The 15800-nt window shown below is 56.8% G+C and overlaps 1 protein-coding gene across 1 annotated transcript in view; it reads right to left on the reverse strand.

Annotated features, from left to right (window-relative positions):
• Nucleotides 1–15800, reverse strand: part of LOC135533135 (sperm-associated antigen 1A-like) — a gene marked incomplete at its 5' end in the record, with an annotated part of 56127 nt that overhangs the window by 24878 nt on the left and 15449 nt on the right. Inside the window, one exon of the mRNA XM_064960543.1 lies at nucleotides 2475–2616. Within this exon, the coding sequence (XP_064816615.1) occupies nucleotides 2475–2616 (142 nt within the window). The remainder of the gene's footprint in view (nucleotides 1–2474; nucleotides 2617–15800) is intronic.

Genomic DNA, 15800 nt, shown 5'->3' on the forward strand with positions numbered 1-15800 from the left:
CGGGGTTCTGTTCCCACCGGTTACACAGACCGGGGTTCTGTTCCCACCGGTTACACAGACCGGGGTTCTGTTCCCACCGGTTACACAGACCGGGGTTCTGTTCCCACCGGTTACACAGACCGGGGTTCTGTTCCCACCGGTTACACAGACCGGGGTTCTGTTCCCACCGGTTACACAGACCGGGGTTCTGTTCCCACCGGTCACACAGACCGGGGTTCTGTTCCCACCGGTCACACAGACCGGGGTTCTGTTCCCACCGGTCACACAGACCGGGGTTCTGTTCCCACCGGTCACACAGACCGGGGTTCTGTTCCCACCGGTCACACAGACCGGGGTTCTGTTCCCACCGGTTACACAGACCGGGGTTCTGTTCCCACCGGTTACACAGACCGGGGTTCTGTTCCCACCGGTTACACAGACCGGGGTTCTGTTCCCACCGGTTACACAGACCGGGGTTCTGTTCCCACCACATTCAGTGCATTAGGAAAGTGTTCAAAACCCTTCCCCTTTTGTTACATTACAGCCTTATTCTAAAATTGACCAAATAAAAACAATTCCTCATCAATCTACACACAATACCCCATAATGACATCACAATACCCCTTAATGTCATCACAATACCCCATAATGACATCACAATACCCCATAATGACATCACAATACCCCATAATGACATCACAATACCCCATAATGACATCATCATCATCATGAAATACCTTATTTAAGGTCCCACAGTTGACAGTGCATGTCAGAGTAAAAACCAAGCCATGAGGTCGAAGGAATTGTCCGTAGAGCTCCGAGACAGGATTGTGTCGAGGCACAGATCTGGGGAAGGGTACCAAAACATTTCTGCAGCATTGAAGGTCCCCAAGAACAAAATGGCCACCAAGACTCTACCTTGCGCTGGCCGCTCTACACTGAGCAATCAGGGAGAAGGGCCTTGGTCAGGGAGGTGACCAAGTACCCGATGGTCACTCTGACAGAGCTCTAGAGTTCCTCTGTGGAGATGGGAGAACCTTCCAGAAGGACAACCATCTCTACAGCACTCCACCAATCAGGTCTTTACGGTAGAATGGCCAGACGGAAACCACTCCTCAGTAAAAGGAACATGACAGCCCACTTGGAGTTTGCCAAAAGGCACCTAAATGATTCTTAGACCATGAGAAACAAGCTTCTCTTGTCTGATGCAACCAAGATTGAACTCTTTGGCCTGAATGCCAAGCGTCACGTCTGGAGGAAACCTGGCACCATCCCTACGGTGAAGCATGGTGGCGGCAGCATCAGAGCCCAGACTTGAACCCGAAACGAACATCTCTGGAGAGACCTGAAAATAGCTGTGCAGCAACACTCCCTTTCCAACCTGACAGAGCTTGAGAGGATCTGCAGTGAAAAATGTGTGCCAAGCTTGTAGTGTCATACCCAAGAGAACTTGAGGCTGTAATCGCTGCCAAAGGTGCTTCAACAAAGTACTGAGTAAAGGGTCTGAATACTTATGTAAATTTGATAATTTATTTTGTCTTATTATTTGTAAAAAAAACTAAATAAATTATAAACAGTTTTTGCTTTGTCATTATGGGGTATTATGATGTCATTATGGGGTATTGTGATGTCATTATGGGGTATTGTGATGTCATTATGAGGTATTGTGATGTCATTATGGGGTATTGTGATGTCATTATGGGGTATTGTGATGTCATTATGGGGTATTGTGATGTCATTATGGGGTATTGTGATGTCATTATGAGGTATTGTGATGTCATTATGGGGTATTGTGATGTCATTATGGGGTATTGTGATGTCATTATGAGGTATCGTGATGTCATTATGGGGTATCGTGATGTCATTATGGGGTATCGTGATGTCATTATGGGGTATCGTGATGTCATTATGGGGTATCGTGATGTCATTATGGGGTATCGTGATGTCATTATGGGGTATCGTGATGTCATTATGGGGTATCGTGATGTCATTATGGGGTATCGTGATGTCATTATGGGGTATCGTGATGTCATTATGGGGTATCGTGATGTCATTATGAGGTATCGTGATGTCATTATGGGGTATCGTGATGTCATTATGGGGTATCGTGATGTCATTATGGGGTATCGTGATGTCATTATGGGGTATCGTGATGTCATTATGGTGTATCGTGATGTCATTATGAGGTATCGTGATGTCATTATGGGGTATCGTGATGTCATTATGAGGTATCGTGATGTCATTATGGGGTATCGTGATGTCATTATGGGGTATCGTGATGTCATTATGGGGTATCGTGATGTCATTATGGGGTATTGTGATGTCATTATGGGGTATTGTGTGCAGATTGAAGAGGGGGGGAAACCAAGTGAATCCATTTCAGAATAAGGCTGTAACGTAACAACGTGGAAACCGTCAAGGTGTTTGAACACTTTCCAAATGCCCTGTACATTACTGTACCTGTTAGGATGAAGGAGACGCGGTCAGGTCCTTACCGGTTGGTGTAGATGGGACATTCCTCTGGCTTCAGCTGAAGGCATTCGCTGTACGTCCTCAGAGCCTCCTGGAACAGACCTTTCTTCACAAACTCATTTCCTTCTTGTTTCAGCGAATTGAAACAGACTTCTGCTTTTTGAGCTGCAGGCAGAGGAAGAAACGGTGTTGGTTGAATAAATGTGTGACATCATACTGAGTAAATTGACAAAAATGTTAGTTTTTTTGTTGTTGTAAGAATCGTATTTCACAAAAATAAGTGAGTGGTAATTTTGTCCTTTAAAATCCAGGGTGAAAACAGGTTGAATCAGCAGTCATTCATGTGATAACGGACAGCTAATCAATTAGACCACTGGGGTGTTCTGGGAAAAAGCTGCCCACTCCCTTCTTCCATTCATCACAGTTAAAACATCAATTATGGTTGGCTGCAGCACCGCCCTGAGACTGGGGCTAGGACTGGGGGCTAGGACTGGGGCTGAGGCTAGGACTGGGGATGGGGCTAGGGCTGGGGTATAGGACTGGGGTATAGGACTGGGGTATAGGACTGGGGCTGGGGCTGGGGCTGAGGCTAGGACTGGGGTATAGGACTGGGGTATAGGACTGGGGTATAGGACTGGGGCTGGGACTGGGGCTGAGGCTAGGACTGGGGTATAGGACTGGGGCTGAGGCTAGGACTGGGGCTGAGGCTAGGACTGGGGTATAGGACTGGGGCTGAGGCTAGGACTGGGGCTGAGGCTAGGACTGGGGTATAGGACTGGGGCTGAGGCTAGGACTGGGGTATAGGACTGGGGCTGGGGTATAGGACTGGGGCTGAGGCTAGGACTGGGGTATAGGACTGGGGCTGGGGCTAGGACTGGGGTATAGGACTGGGGCTGAGGCTAGGACTGGGGTATAGGACTGGGGCTGAGGCTAGGACTGGGGTATAGGACTGGGGCTGAGGCTAGGACTGGGGTATAGGACTGGGGCTGGGGCTAGGACTGGGGCTAGGACTGGGGCTGAGGCTAGGGCTAGGACTGGGGCTGAGGCTAGGGCTAGGACTGGGGCTGAGGCTAGGACTGGGGTATAGGACTGGGGCTGGGGCTAGGGCTGGGGTATAGGACTGGGGCTGAGGCTGGGGCTAGGACTGGGGCTGAGGCTAGGACTGAGGTATAGGACTGGGGCTGAGGCTGGGGCTAGGACTGGGACAGGGGCTAGGACTGGGGATGGGCTAGGACTGGGGCTAGGACTGGGGCTGAGGCTGGGGCTAGGACTGGGACAGGGGCTAGGACTGGGGCTAGGACTGGGGTATAGGACTGGGGCTGAGGCTGGGGCTAGGACTGGGGATGGGCTAGGACTGGGGCTAGGACTGGGGCTAGGACTGGGGCTAGGACTGGGACAGGGGCTAGGACTGGGGATGGGCTAGGACTGGGGCTGAGGCTGGGGCTAGGACTGGGACAGGGGCTAGGACTGGGGATGGGCTAGGACTGGGGCTAGGACTGGGGATGGGGTATAGGACTGGGGCTGAGGCTGGGGCTAGGACTGGGGATGGGGCTCGGACTGGGGCTAGGGCTGGGGCTAGGACTGGGGATGGGGTATAGGACTGGGGCTAGGGCTGGGGCTAGGACTGGGGCTCGGACTGGGGCTAGGGCTGGGGCTAGGACTGGGGATAGGACTGGGGCTGAGGCTAGGACTGGGGCTGAGGCTAGGACTGGGGTATAGGACTGGGGCTGAGGCTGGGGCTAGGACTGGGGCTGAGGCTAGGACTGGGGCTGAGGCTAGGACTGGGGTATAGGACTGGGGCTGAGGCTAGGACTGGGGTATAGGGCTGGGGCTGAGGCTAGGACTGGGGTATAGGACTGGGGCTGGGGCTAGGACTGGGGCTGAGGCTAGGACTGGGGTATAGGACTGGGGCTGAGGCTAGGACTGGGGTATAGGACTGGGGCTGAGGCTAGGACTGGGGCTGAGGCTAGGACTGGGGTATAGGACTGGGGCTGAGGCTAGGACTGGGGCTGAGGCTAGGACTGGGGTATAGGACTGGGGCTGAGGCTAGGACTGGGGTATAGGACTGGGGCTGGGGCTAGGACTGGGGTATAGGACTGGGGCTGAGGCTAGGACTGGGGCTGAGGCTAGGACTGGGGTATAGGACTGGGGCTGAGGCTAGGACTGGGGCTGGGGCTAGGACTGGGGTATAGGACTGGGGCTGAGGCTAGGACTGGGGTATAGGACTGGGGCTGAGGCTAGGACTGGGGTATAGGACTGGGGCTGAGGCTAGGACTGGGGTATAGGACTGGGGCTGGGGCTAGGACTGGGGCTAGGACTGGGGCTGAGGCTAGGACTGGGGTATAGGACTGGGGCTGGGGCTAGGGCTGGGGTATAGGACTGGGGCTGAGGCTGGGGCTAGGACTGGGACAGGGGCTAGGACTGGGGATGGGCTAGGACTGGGGCTAGGACTGGGGCTGAGGTATAGGACTGGGGCTGAGGCTGGGGCTAGGACTGGGACAGGGGCTAGGACTGGGGCTAGGACTGGGGTATAGGACTGGGGATGGGCTAGGACTGGGGCTAGGACTGGGGATGGGCTAGGACTGGGGCTAGGACTGGGGCTGAGGCTGGGGCTAGGACTGGGACAGGGGCTAGGACTGGGGATGGGCTAGGACTGGGGCTGAGGCTAGGACTGGGGTATAGGACTGGGGCTGAGGCTAGGACTGGGGTATAGGGCTGGGGCTGAGGCTAGGACTGGGGTATAGGACTGGGGCTGGGGCTAGGACTGGGGCTGAGGCTAGGACTGGGGTATAGGACTGGGGCTGAGGCTAGGACTGGGGTATAGGACTGGGGCTGAGGCTAGGACTGGGGCTGAGGCTAGGACTGGGGTATAGGACTGGGGCTGAGGCTAGGACTGGGGCTGAGGCTAGGACTGGGGTATAGGACTGGGGCTGAGGCTAGGACTGGGGTATAGGACTGGGGCTGGGGCTAGGACTGGGGTATAGGACTGGGGCTGAGGCTAGGACTGGGGCTGAGGCTAGGACTGGGGTATAGGACTGGGGCTGAGGCTAGGACTGGGGCTGGGGCTAGGACTGGGGTATAGGACTGGGGCTGAGGCTAGGACTGGGGTATAGGACTGGGGCTGAGGCTAGGACTGGGGTATAGGACTGGGGCTGAGGCTAGGACTGGGGTATAGGACTGGGGCTGGGGCTAGGACTGGGGCTAGGACTGGGGCTGAGGCTAGGACTGGGGTATAGGACTGGGGCTGGGGCTAGGGCTGGGGTATAGGACTGGGGCTGAGGCTGGGGCTAGGACTGGGACAGGGGCTAGGACTGGGGATGGGCTAGGACTGGGGCTAGGACTGGGGCTGAGGTATAGGACTGGGGCTGAGGCTGGGGCTAGGACTGGGACAGGGGCTAGGACTGGGGCTAGGACTGGGGTATAGGACTGGGGATGGGCTAGGACTGGGGCTAGGACTGGGGATGGGCTAGGACTGGGGCTAGGACTGGGGCTGAGGCTGGGGCTAGGACTGGGACAGGGGCTAGGACTGGGGATGGGCTAGGACTGGGGCTAGGACTGGGGCTGAGGTATAGGACTGGGGCTGAGGCTGGGGCTAGGACTGGGACAGGGGCTAGGACTGGGGATGGGCTAGGACTGGGGCTAGGACTGGGGATGGGGTATAGGACTGGGGCTGAGGCTGGGGCTAGGACTGGGGATGGGGCTCGGACTGGGGCTAGGGCTGGGGCTAGGACTGGGGATGGGGTATAGGACTGGGGCTAGGGCTGGGGCTAGGACTGGGGCTCGGACTGGGGCTAGGGCTGGGGCTAGGACTGGGGATAGGACTGGGGATGGGGCTCGGACTGGGGCTAGGGCTGGGGCTAGGACTGGGGATGGGGTATAGGACTGGGGCTAGGGCTGGGGCTAGGACTGGGGCTCGGACTGGGGCTAGGGCTGGGGCTAGGACTGGGGCTGAGGCTAGGGCTAGGACTGGGGCTCGGACTGGGGCTAGGGCTGGGTCTAGGACTGGGGCTGAGGCTAGGGCTGGGGCTTGGGTATAGGGCTGAGGCTAGGGCTGGGTCTAGGACTGGGGCTGAGGCTAGGGCTGGGGCTTGGGTATAGGGCTGAGGCTGGGGCTTGGGTATAGGGCTGAGGCTGTGGCTAGGGCTAGGGCTGAGGCTGGGTATAGGCCTGAGGCTGGGGCTTGGGTATAGGGCTGAGGCTGGGGTTAGGGCTTGGGTATAGGGCTAGGGCTGAGGCTGGGTATAGGGCTGAGGCTGGGGCTTGGGTATAGGGCTGGGACTTGGGTATAGGGCTGAGGCTGGGGCTGAGGCTAGGGTATAGGGCTGAGGCTGGGGCTTGGGTATAGGGCTGGGGCTTGGGTATAGGGCTGAGGCTAGGGCTGGGTCTAGGACTGGGGCTGAGGCTAGGGCTGGGGCTTGGGTATAGGGCTGAGGCTGGGGCTTGGGTATAGGCCTGGGGCTGTGGCTAGGGCTAGGGCTGAGGCTGGGTATAGGCCTGAGGCTGGGGCTTGGGTATAGGGCTGAGGCTGGGGCTAGGGCTTGGGTATAGGGCTTGGGTATAGGGCTAGGGCTGAGGCTGGGTATAGGGCTGAGGCTGGGGCTTGGGTATAGGGCTGGGGCTTGGGTATAGGGCTGAGGCTGGGGCTAGGGCTTGGGTATAGGGCTGAGGCTGGGGCTAGGGTATAGGGCTGAGGCTGGGGCTAGGGTATAGGGCTGGGGCTAGGGCAGGTGCTGAGGATAAGACTGAGGCTAGGACTGGGACTGGGGCTAGGGGGAGAGGGGCTTGGAGTATATGGCTAGGGGGAGAGGGGCTAGGGGATAAGGCTAGGGGGAAGGGCTAGGGAGAGTAGGGCTAGGGGAGAGGGGCTAGGGGATAAGGCTAGGGGGAAGGGCTAGGGAGAGTAGGGCTAGGGGAGAGGGGCTAGGGGATAAAGCTAGGGGAGAGGGGCTAGGGGGAAGGGCTAGGGTATAGGGTTAGGGGCAAGGGTATAGGGCGGGGGAGGAGGGGCTAGGGTATAAGGCTAGGGGGAAGGGGCTAGGGTATAGGGGGGAGGGGCTAGGGGGGAGGGTATAAGGCTAGGGGGAAGGGGCAAGGGTATAGGGCGGGGGAGGAGGGGCTAAGGGCTAGGGTATAGGGGCTAAGGGCTAGGGTATAGGGGGGAGGGGCAAGGGTATAAGGCTAGGGGGAAGGGGCAAGGGTATAGGGTGGGGGAGGAGGGGCTAAGGGCTAGGGTATAGGGGGGAGGGGCTAGGGTATAGGGGGGAGGGGCTAGGGGAGAGGGGCTAGGGGAGAGGGGCTAGGGGGGAGGGGCTAGGGTATAGGGCTAGGGGAAAGGGCTCCAGCAGCAGACAGTATGTCCCCCTCCAGTCCTCTAGCAGACAGTGTCTCCCCCTCCAGTCCTCTAGCAGACAGTGTCTCCCCCTCCAGTCCTCTAACAGACAGTATGTCCCCCTCCAGTCCTCTAACAGACAGTATGTCCCCCTCCAGTCCTCTAACAGACAGTATGTCCCCCTCCAGTCCTCTAACAGACAGTATGCCCCCCTCCAGTCCTCTAACAGACAGTGTCTCCCCCTCCAGTCCTCTAACAGACAGTGTCTCCCCCTCCAGTCCTCTAGCAGACAGTGTCTCCCCTCCAGTCCTCTAACAGACAGTGTCTCCCCCTCCAGTCCTCTAACAGACAGTATGCCCCCTCCAGTCCTCTAACAGACAGTGTCTCCCCCTCCAGTCCTCTAACAGACAGTGTCTCCCCCTCCAGTCCTCTAGCAGACAGTGTCTCCCCCTCCAGTCCTCTAACAGACAGTGTCTCCCCCTCCAGTCCTCTAACAGACAGTATGTCCCCCTCCAGTCCTCTAACAGACAGTATGTCCCCCTCCAGTCCTCTAACAGACAGTGTCTCCCCCTCCAGTCCTCTAGCAGACAGTGTCTCCTTTCTCTGTTCCACTAGTCCCCCTCTAGCAGACAATATGTCCCCCTCCAGTCCTCTAGCAGACAGTGTCTCCCCCTCCAGTCCTCTAACAGACAGTATGTCCCCCTCCAGTCCTCTAACAGACAGTGTCTCCCCCTCCAGTCCTCTAACAGACAGTATGTCCCCCTCCAGTCCTCTAACAGACAGTGTCTCCCCCTCCAGTCCTCTAACAGACAGTGTCTCCCCCTCCAGTCCTCTAACAGACAGTATGCCCCCCTCCAGTCCTCTAGCAGACAGTATGTCCCCCTCCAGTCCTCTAACAGACAGTGTCTCCCCCTCCAGTCCTCTAACAGACAGTATGTCCCCCTCCAGTCCTCTAACAGACAGTGTCTCCCCCTCCAGTCCTCTAGCAGACAGTGTCTCCTTTCTCTGTTCCACTAGTCCCCCTCTAGCAGACAATATGTCCCCCTCCAGTCCTCTAACAGACAGTGTCTCCCCCTCCAGTCCTCTAGCAGACAGTATGTCCCCCTCCAGTCCTCTAACAGACAGTGTCTCCCCCTCCAGTCCTCTAACAGACAGTATGTCCCCCTCCAGTCCTCTAACAGACAGTGTCTCCCCCTCCAGTCCTCTAACAGACAGTATGTCCCCTCCAGTCCTCTAACAGACAGTGTCTCCCCCTCCAGTCCTCTAGCAGACAGTGTCTCCTTTCTCTGTTCCACTAGTCCCCCTCTAGCAGACAATATGTCCCCCTCCAGTCCTCTAGCAGACAGTATGTCCCCCTCCAGTCCTCTAACAGACAGTGTCTCCCCCTCCAGTCCTCTAACAGACAGTATGTCCCCCTCCAGTCCTCTAACAGACAGTATGTCCCCCTCCAGTCCTCTAACAGACAGTGTCTCCCCCTCCAGTCCTCTAACAGACAGTGTCTCCCCCTCCAGTCCTCTAACAGACAGTATGTCCCCCTCCAGTCCTCTAACAGACAGTGTCTCCCCCTCCAGTCCTCTAACAGACAGTGTCTCCCCCTCCAGTCCTCTAACAGACAGTGTCTCCCCCTCCAGTCCTCTAGCAGACAGTATGTCCCCCTCCAGTCCTCTAACAGACAGTATGTCCCCCTCCAGTCCTCTAACAGACAGTGTCTCCCCCTCCAGTCCTCTAACAGACAGTGTCTCCCCCTCCAGTCCTCTAGCAGACAGTGTCTCCCCCTCCAGTCCTCTAACAGACAGTGTCTCCCCCTCCAGTCCTCTAGCAGACAGTGTCTCCCCCTCCAGTCCTCTAGCAGACAGTATGTCCCCCTCCAGTCCTCTAGCAGACAGTGTCTCCCCCTCCAGTCCTCTAGCAGACAGTGTCTCCCCCTCCAGTCCTCTAACAGACAGTATGTCCCCCTCCAGTCCTCTAACAGACAGTGTCTCCCCCTCCAGTCCTCTAACAGACAGTATGTCCCCCTCCAGTCCTCTAACAGACAGTGTCTCCCCCTCCAGTCCTCTAACAGACAGTGTCTCCCCTCCAGTCCTCTAACAGACAGTATGTCCCCCTCCAGTCCTCTAACAGACAGTGTCTCCCCCTCCAGTCCTCTAGCAGACAGTGTCTCCCCTCCAGTCCTCTAACAGACAGTGTCTCCCCCTCCAGTCCTCTAACAGACAGTATGTCCCCCTCCAGTCCTCTAACAGACAGTGTCTCCCCCTCCAGTCCTCTAGCAGACAGTGTCTCCCCTCCAGTCCTCTAGCAGACAGTGTCTCCCCCTCCAGTCCTCTAACAGACAGTGTCTCCCCCTCCAGTCCTCGAGCAGACAGTGTCTCCCCTCCAGTCCTCTAACAGACAGTGTCTCCCCCTCCAGTCCTCTAGCAGACAGTATGTCCCCCTCCAGTCCTCTAGCAGACAGTGTCTCCCCCTCCAGTCCTCTAGCAGACAGTGTCTCCCCCTCCAGTCCTCTAACAGACAGTATGTCCCCCTCCAGTCCTCTAACAGACAGTGTCTCCCCCTCCAGTCCTCTAGCAGACAGTGTCTCCCCCTCCAGTCCTCTAACAGACAGTGTCTCCCCCTCCAGTCCTCTAGCAGACAGTATGTCCCCCTCCAGTCCTCTAGCAGACAGTGTCTCCCAATCCAGTCCTCTAACAGACAGTGTCTCCCCCTCCAGTCCTCTAACAGACAGTATGTCCCCCTCCAGTCCTCTAACAGACAGTGTCTCCCCCTCCAGTCCTCTAGCAGACAGTGTCTCCCCCTCCAGTCCTCTAGCAGACAGTATGTCCCCCTCCAGTCCTCTAACAGACAGTGTCTCCCCCTCCAGTCCTCTAGCAGACAGTATGTCCCCCTCCAGTCCTCTAACAGACAATATGTCCCCCTCCAGTCCTCTAGCAGACAGTGTCTCCCCCTCCAGTCCTCTAACAGACAGTATGTCCCCCTCCAGTCCTCTAACAGACAATATGTCCCCCTCCAGTCCTCTAGCAGACAGTATGTCCCCCTCCAGTCCTCTAACAGACAGTATGTCCCCCTCCAGTCCTCTAACAGACAGTATGTCCCCCTCCAGTCCTCTAACAGACAGTATGTCCCCCTCCAGTCCTCTAACAGACAGTATGTCCCCCTCCAGTCCTCTAACAGACAATATGTCCCCCTCCAGTCCTCTAACAGACAGTATGTCCCCCTCCAGTCCTCTAACAGACAGTATGTCCCCCTCCAGTCCTCTAACAGACAGTATGTCCCCCTCCAGTCCTCTAGCAGACAGTATGTCCCCCTCCAGTCCTCTAACAGACAGTATGTCCCCCTCCAGTCCTCTAACAGACAGTGTCTCCCCCTCCAGTCCTCTAACAGACAGTGTCTCCCCCTCCAGTCCTCTAACAGACAGTGTCTCCCCCTTCAGTCCTCTAGCAGACAGTGTCTCCCCCTCCAGTCCTCTAGCAGACAGTATGTCCCCCTCCAGTCCTCTAACAGACAGTATGTCCCCCTCCAGTCCTCTAACAGACAGTGTCTCCCCCTCCAGTCCTCTAACAGACAGTGTCTCCCCTCCAGTCCTCTAACAGACAGTGTCTCCCCCTCCAGTCCTCTAACAGACAGTATGTCCCCCTCCAGTCCTCTAACAGACAGTATGTCCCCCTCCAGTCCTCTAACAGACAGTGTCTCCCCCTCCAGTCCTCTAACAGACAGTGTCTCCCCCTCCAGTCCTCTAACAGACAGTATGTCCCCCTCCAGTCCTCTAACAGACAGTGTCTCCCCCTCCAGTCCTCTAACAGACAGTGTCTCCCCCTCCAGTCCTCTAACAGACAGTGTCTCCCCCTTCAGTCCTCTAGCAGACAGTGTCTCCCCCTCCAGTCCTCTAACAGACAGTATGTCCCCCTCCAGTCCTCTAACAGACAGTATGTCCCCCTCCAGTCCTCTAACAGACAGTATGTCCCCCTCCAGTCCTCTAACAGACAGTGTCTCCCCCTCCAGTCCTCTAACAGACAGTGTCTCCCCTTCAGTCCTCTAACAGACAGTGTCTCCCCCTCCAGTCCTCTAACAGACAGTGTCTCCCCTTCAGTCCTCTAACAGACAGTGTCTCCCCTCCAGTCCTCTAGCAGACAGTGTCTCCCCCTCCAGTCCTCTAACAGACAGTGTCTCCCCTCCAGTCCTCTAGCAGACAGTGTCTCCCCTCCAGTCCACTAGCAGACAGTGTCTCCCCTTCAGTCCTCTAGCAGACAGTGTCTCCCCCTCCAGTCCTCTAGCAGACAGTGTCTCCCCCTCCAGTCCTCTAGCAGACAGTATGTCCCCCTCCAGTCCTCTAACAGACAGTGTCTCCCCTCCAGTCCTCTAACAGACAGTGTCTCCCCTCCAGTCCTCTAACAGACAGTATGTCCCCCTCCAGTCCTCTAACAGACAGTGTCTCCCCCTCCAGTCCTCTAACAGACAGTGTCTCCCCCTCCAGTCCTCTAACAGACAGCATGTCCCCCTCCAGTCCTCTAACAGACAGTATGCCCCCCTCCAGTCCTCTAGCAGACAGTGTCTCCCCCTCCAGTCCTCTAACAGACAGTGTCTCCCCTCCAGTCCTCTAGCAGACAGTGTCTCCCCCTACAGTCCTCTAACAGACAGTATGTCCCCCTCCAGTCCTCTAACAGACAGTGTCTCCCCTCCAGTCCTCTAACAGACAGTATGTCCCCCTCCAGTCCTCTAACAGACAATATGTCCCCCTCCAGTCCTCTAGCAGACAGTGTCTCCCCCTCCAGTCCTCTAACAGACAGCATGTCCCCCTCCAGTCCTCTAACAGACAGTGTGCCCCCCTTCAGTCCTCTAGCAGACAGTGTCTCCCCCTCCAGTCCTCTAACAGACAGTGTCTCCCCTCCAGTCCTCTAACAGACAGTGTCTCCCCCTCCAGTCCTCTAACAGACAGTATGTCCCCCTCCAGTCCTCTAACAGACAGTGTGTCCCCCTCCAGTCCTCTAACAGACAGTGTGTCCCCCTCCAGTCCTCTAACAGGCAGTATGTCCCCCTCCAGTCCTCTAACAGACAGTGTGTCCCCCTCCAGTCCTCTAACAGACAGCATGTCCCCCTCCAGTCCTCTAACAGACAGTATGTCCCCCTCCAGTCCTCTAGCAGACAGTGTCTCCCCCTCCAGTCCTCTAACAGACAGTATGTCCCCCTCCAGTCCTCTAACAGACAGTGTCTCCCCCTCCAGTCCTCTAACAGACAGCATGTCCCCCTCCAGTCCTCTAACAGACAGTATGCCCCCCTCCAGTCCTCTAGCAGACAGTGTCTCCCCCTCCAGTCCTCTAACAGACAGTGTCTCCCCCTCCAGTCCTCTAACAGACAGTGTCTCCCCCTCCAGTCCTCTAACAGACAGCATGTCCCCCTCCAGTCCTCTAACAGACAGTGTGCCCCCCTTCAGTCCTCTAGCAGACAGTGTCTCCCCCTCCAGTCCTCTAACAGACAGTGTCTCCCCTCCAGTCCTCTAACAGACAGTGTCCCCCCCTCCAGTCCTCTAACAGACAGTATGTCCCCCTCCAGTCCTCTAACAGACAGTGTCTCCCCCTCCAGTCCTCTAGCAGACAGTGTCTCCCCCTCCAGTCCTCTAACAGACAGTGTCTCCCCCTCCAGTCCTCTAACAGACAGTATGTCCCCCTCCAGTCCTCTAACAGACAGTATGTCCCCCTCCAGTCCTCTAGCAGACAGTGTCTCCCCCTCCAGTCCTCTAACAGACAGTGTCTCCCCCTCCAGTCCTCTAACAGACAGTGTCTCCCCTCCAGTCCTCTAACAGACAGTGTCTCCCCCTCCAGTCCTCTAACAGACAGTATGTCCCCCTCCAGTCCTCTAGCAGACAGTATGTCCCCCTCCAGTCCTCTAGCAGACAGTGTCTCCCCTTCAGTCCTCTAACAGACAGTGTCTCCCCCTCCAGTCCTCTAACAGACAGTATGTCCCCTCCAGTCCTCTAGCAGACAGTATGTCCCCCTCCAGTCCTCTAGCAGACAGTGTCTCCCCTCCAGTCCTCTAACAGACAGTGTCTCCCCTCCAGTCCTCTAACAGACAGTATGCCCCCTCCAGTCCTCTAGCAGACAGTGTCTCCCCCTCCAGTCCTCTAGCAGACAGTGTCTCCCCCTCCAGTCCTCTAGCAGACAGTGTCTCCCCTCCAGTCCTCTAACAGACAGTATGCCCCCTCCAGTCCTCTAGCAGACAGTGTCTCCCCCTCCAGTCCTCTAACAGACAGTGTCTCCCCCTCCAGTCCTCTAACAGACAGTATGTCCCCCTCCAGTCCTCTAACAGACAGTGTCTCCCCCTCCAGTCCTCTAACAGACAGTGTCTCCCCCTCCAGTCCTCTAACAGACAGCATGTCCCCCTCCAGTCCTCTAACAGACAGTATGCCCCCCTCCAGTCCTCTAGCAGACAGTGTCTCCCCCTCCAGTCCTCTAACAGACAGTGTCTCCCCCTCCAGTCCTCTAGCAGACAGTGTCTCCCCTCCAGTCCTCTAACAGACAGTATGTCCCCCTCCAGTCCTCTAACAGACAGTGTCTCCCCCTCCAGTCCTCTAACAGACAGTATGTCCCCCTCCAGTCCTCTAACAGACAATATGTCCCCCTCCAGTCCTCTAGCAGACAGTGTCTCCCCTCCAGTCCTCTAACAGACAGCATGTCCCCCTCCAGTCCTCTAACAGACAGTGTGCCCCCCTTCAGTCCTCTAGCAGACAGTGTCTCCCCCTCCAGTCCTCTAACAGACAGTGTCTCCCCTCCAGTCCTCTAACAGACAGTGTCTCCCCTCCAGTCCTCTAACAGACAGTGTCTCCCCCTCCAGTCCTCTAACAGACAGTATGTCCCCCTCCAGTCCTCTAACAGACAGTGTGTCCCCCTCCAGTCCTCTAACAGACAGTGTGTCCCCCTCCAGTCCTCTAACAGGCAGTATGTCCCCCTCCAGTCCTCTAACAGACAGTGTGTCCCCCTCCAGTCCTCTAACAGACAGCATGTCCCCCTCCAGTCCTCTAACAGACAGTATGTCCCCCTCCAGTCCTCTAGCAGACAGTGTCTCCCCCTCCAGTCCTCTAACAGACAGTATGTCCCCCTCCAGTCCTCTAACAGACAGTGTCTCCCCCTCCAGTCCTCTAACAGACAGCATGTCCCCCTCCAGTCCTCTAACAGACAGTATGCCCCCTCCAGTCCTCTAGCAGACAGTGTCTCCCCTCCAGTCCTCTAACAGACAGTGTCTCCCCCTCCAGTCCTCTAACAGACAGTGTCTCCCCCTCCAGTCCTCTAACAGACAGCATGTCCCCCTCCAGTCCTCTAACAGACAGTGTGCCCCCTTCAGTCCTCTAGCAGACAGTGTCTCCCCTCCAGTCCTCTAACAGACAGTGTCTCCCCTCCAGTCCTCTAACAGACAGTGTCCCCCCTCCAGTCCTCTAACAGACAGTATGTCCCCCTCCAGTCCTCTAACAGACAGTGTCTCCCCTCCAGTCCTCTAACAGACAGTGTCTCCCCCTCCAGTCCTCTAACAGACAGCATGTCCCCCTCCAGTCCTCTAACAGACAGTATGCCCCCCTCCAGTCCTCTAGCAGACAGTGTCTCCCCCTCCAGTCCTCTAACAGACAGTATGTCCCCCTCCAGTCCTCTAGCAGACAGTGTCTCCCCCTCCAGTCCTCTAACAGACAGTATGTCCCCCTCCAGTCCTCTAACAGACAGTGTCTCCCCTCCAGTCCTCTAACAGACAGTATGTCCCCCTCCAGTCCTCTAACAGACAATATGTCCCCCTCCAGTCCTCTAGCAGACAGTGTCTCCCCCTCCAGTCCTCTAACAGACAGCATGTCCCCCTCCAGTCCTCTAACAGACAGCGTGCCCCCCTTCAGTCCTCTAGCAGACAGTGTCTCCCCCTCCAGTCCTCTAACAGACAGTGTCTCCCCTCCAGTCCTCTAACAGACAGTATGTCCCACTCCAGTCCTCTAACAGACAGTATGTCCCCCTCCAGTCCTCTAACAGACAGTGTGTCCCCCTCCAGTCCTCTA

The sequence above is a fragment of the Oncorhynchus masou genome, unplaced genomic scaffold, assembly GCF_036934945.1.
Source record: "Oncorhynchus masou masou isolate Uvic2021 unplaced genomic scaffold, UVic_Omas_1.1 unplaced_scaffold_2240, whole genome shotgun sequence".
Classification (NCBI taxonomy): Eukaryota; Metazoa; Chordata; class Actinopteri; order Salmoniformes; family Salmonidae; genus Oncorhynchus; species Oncorhynchus masou.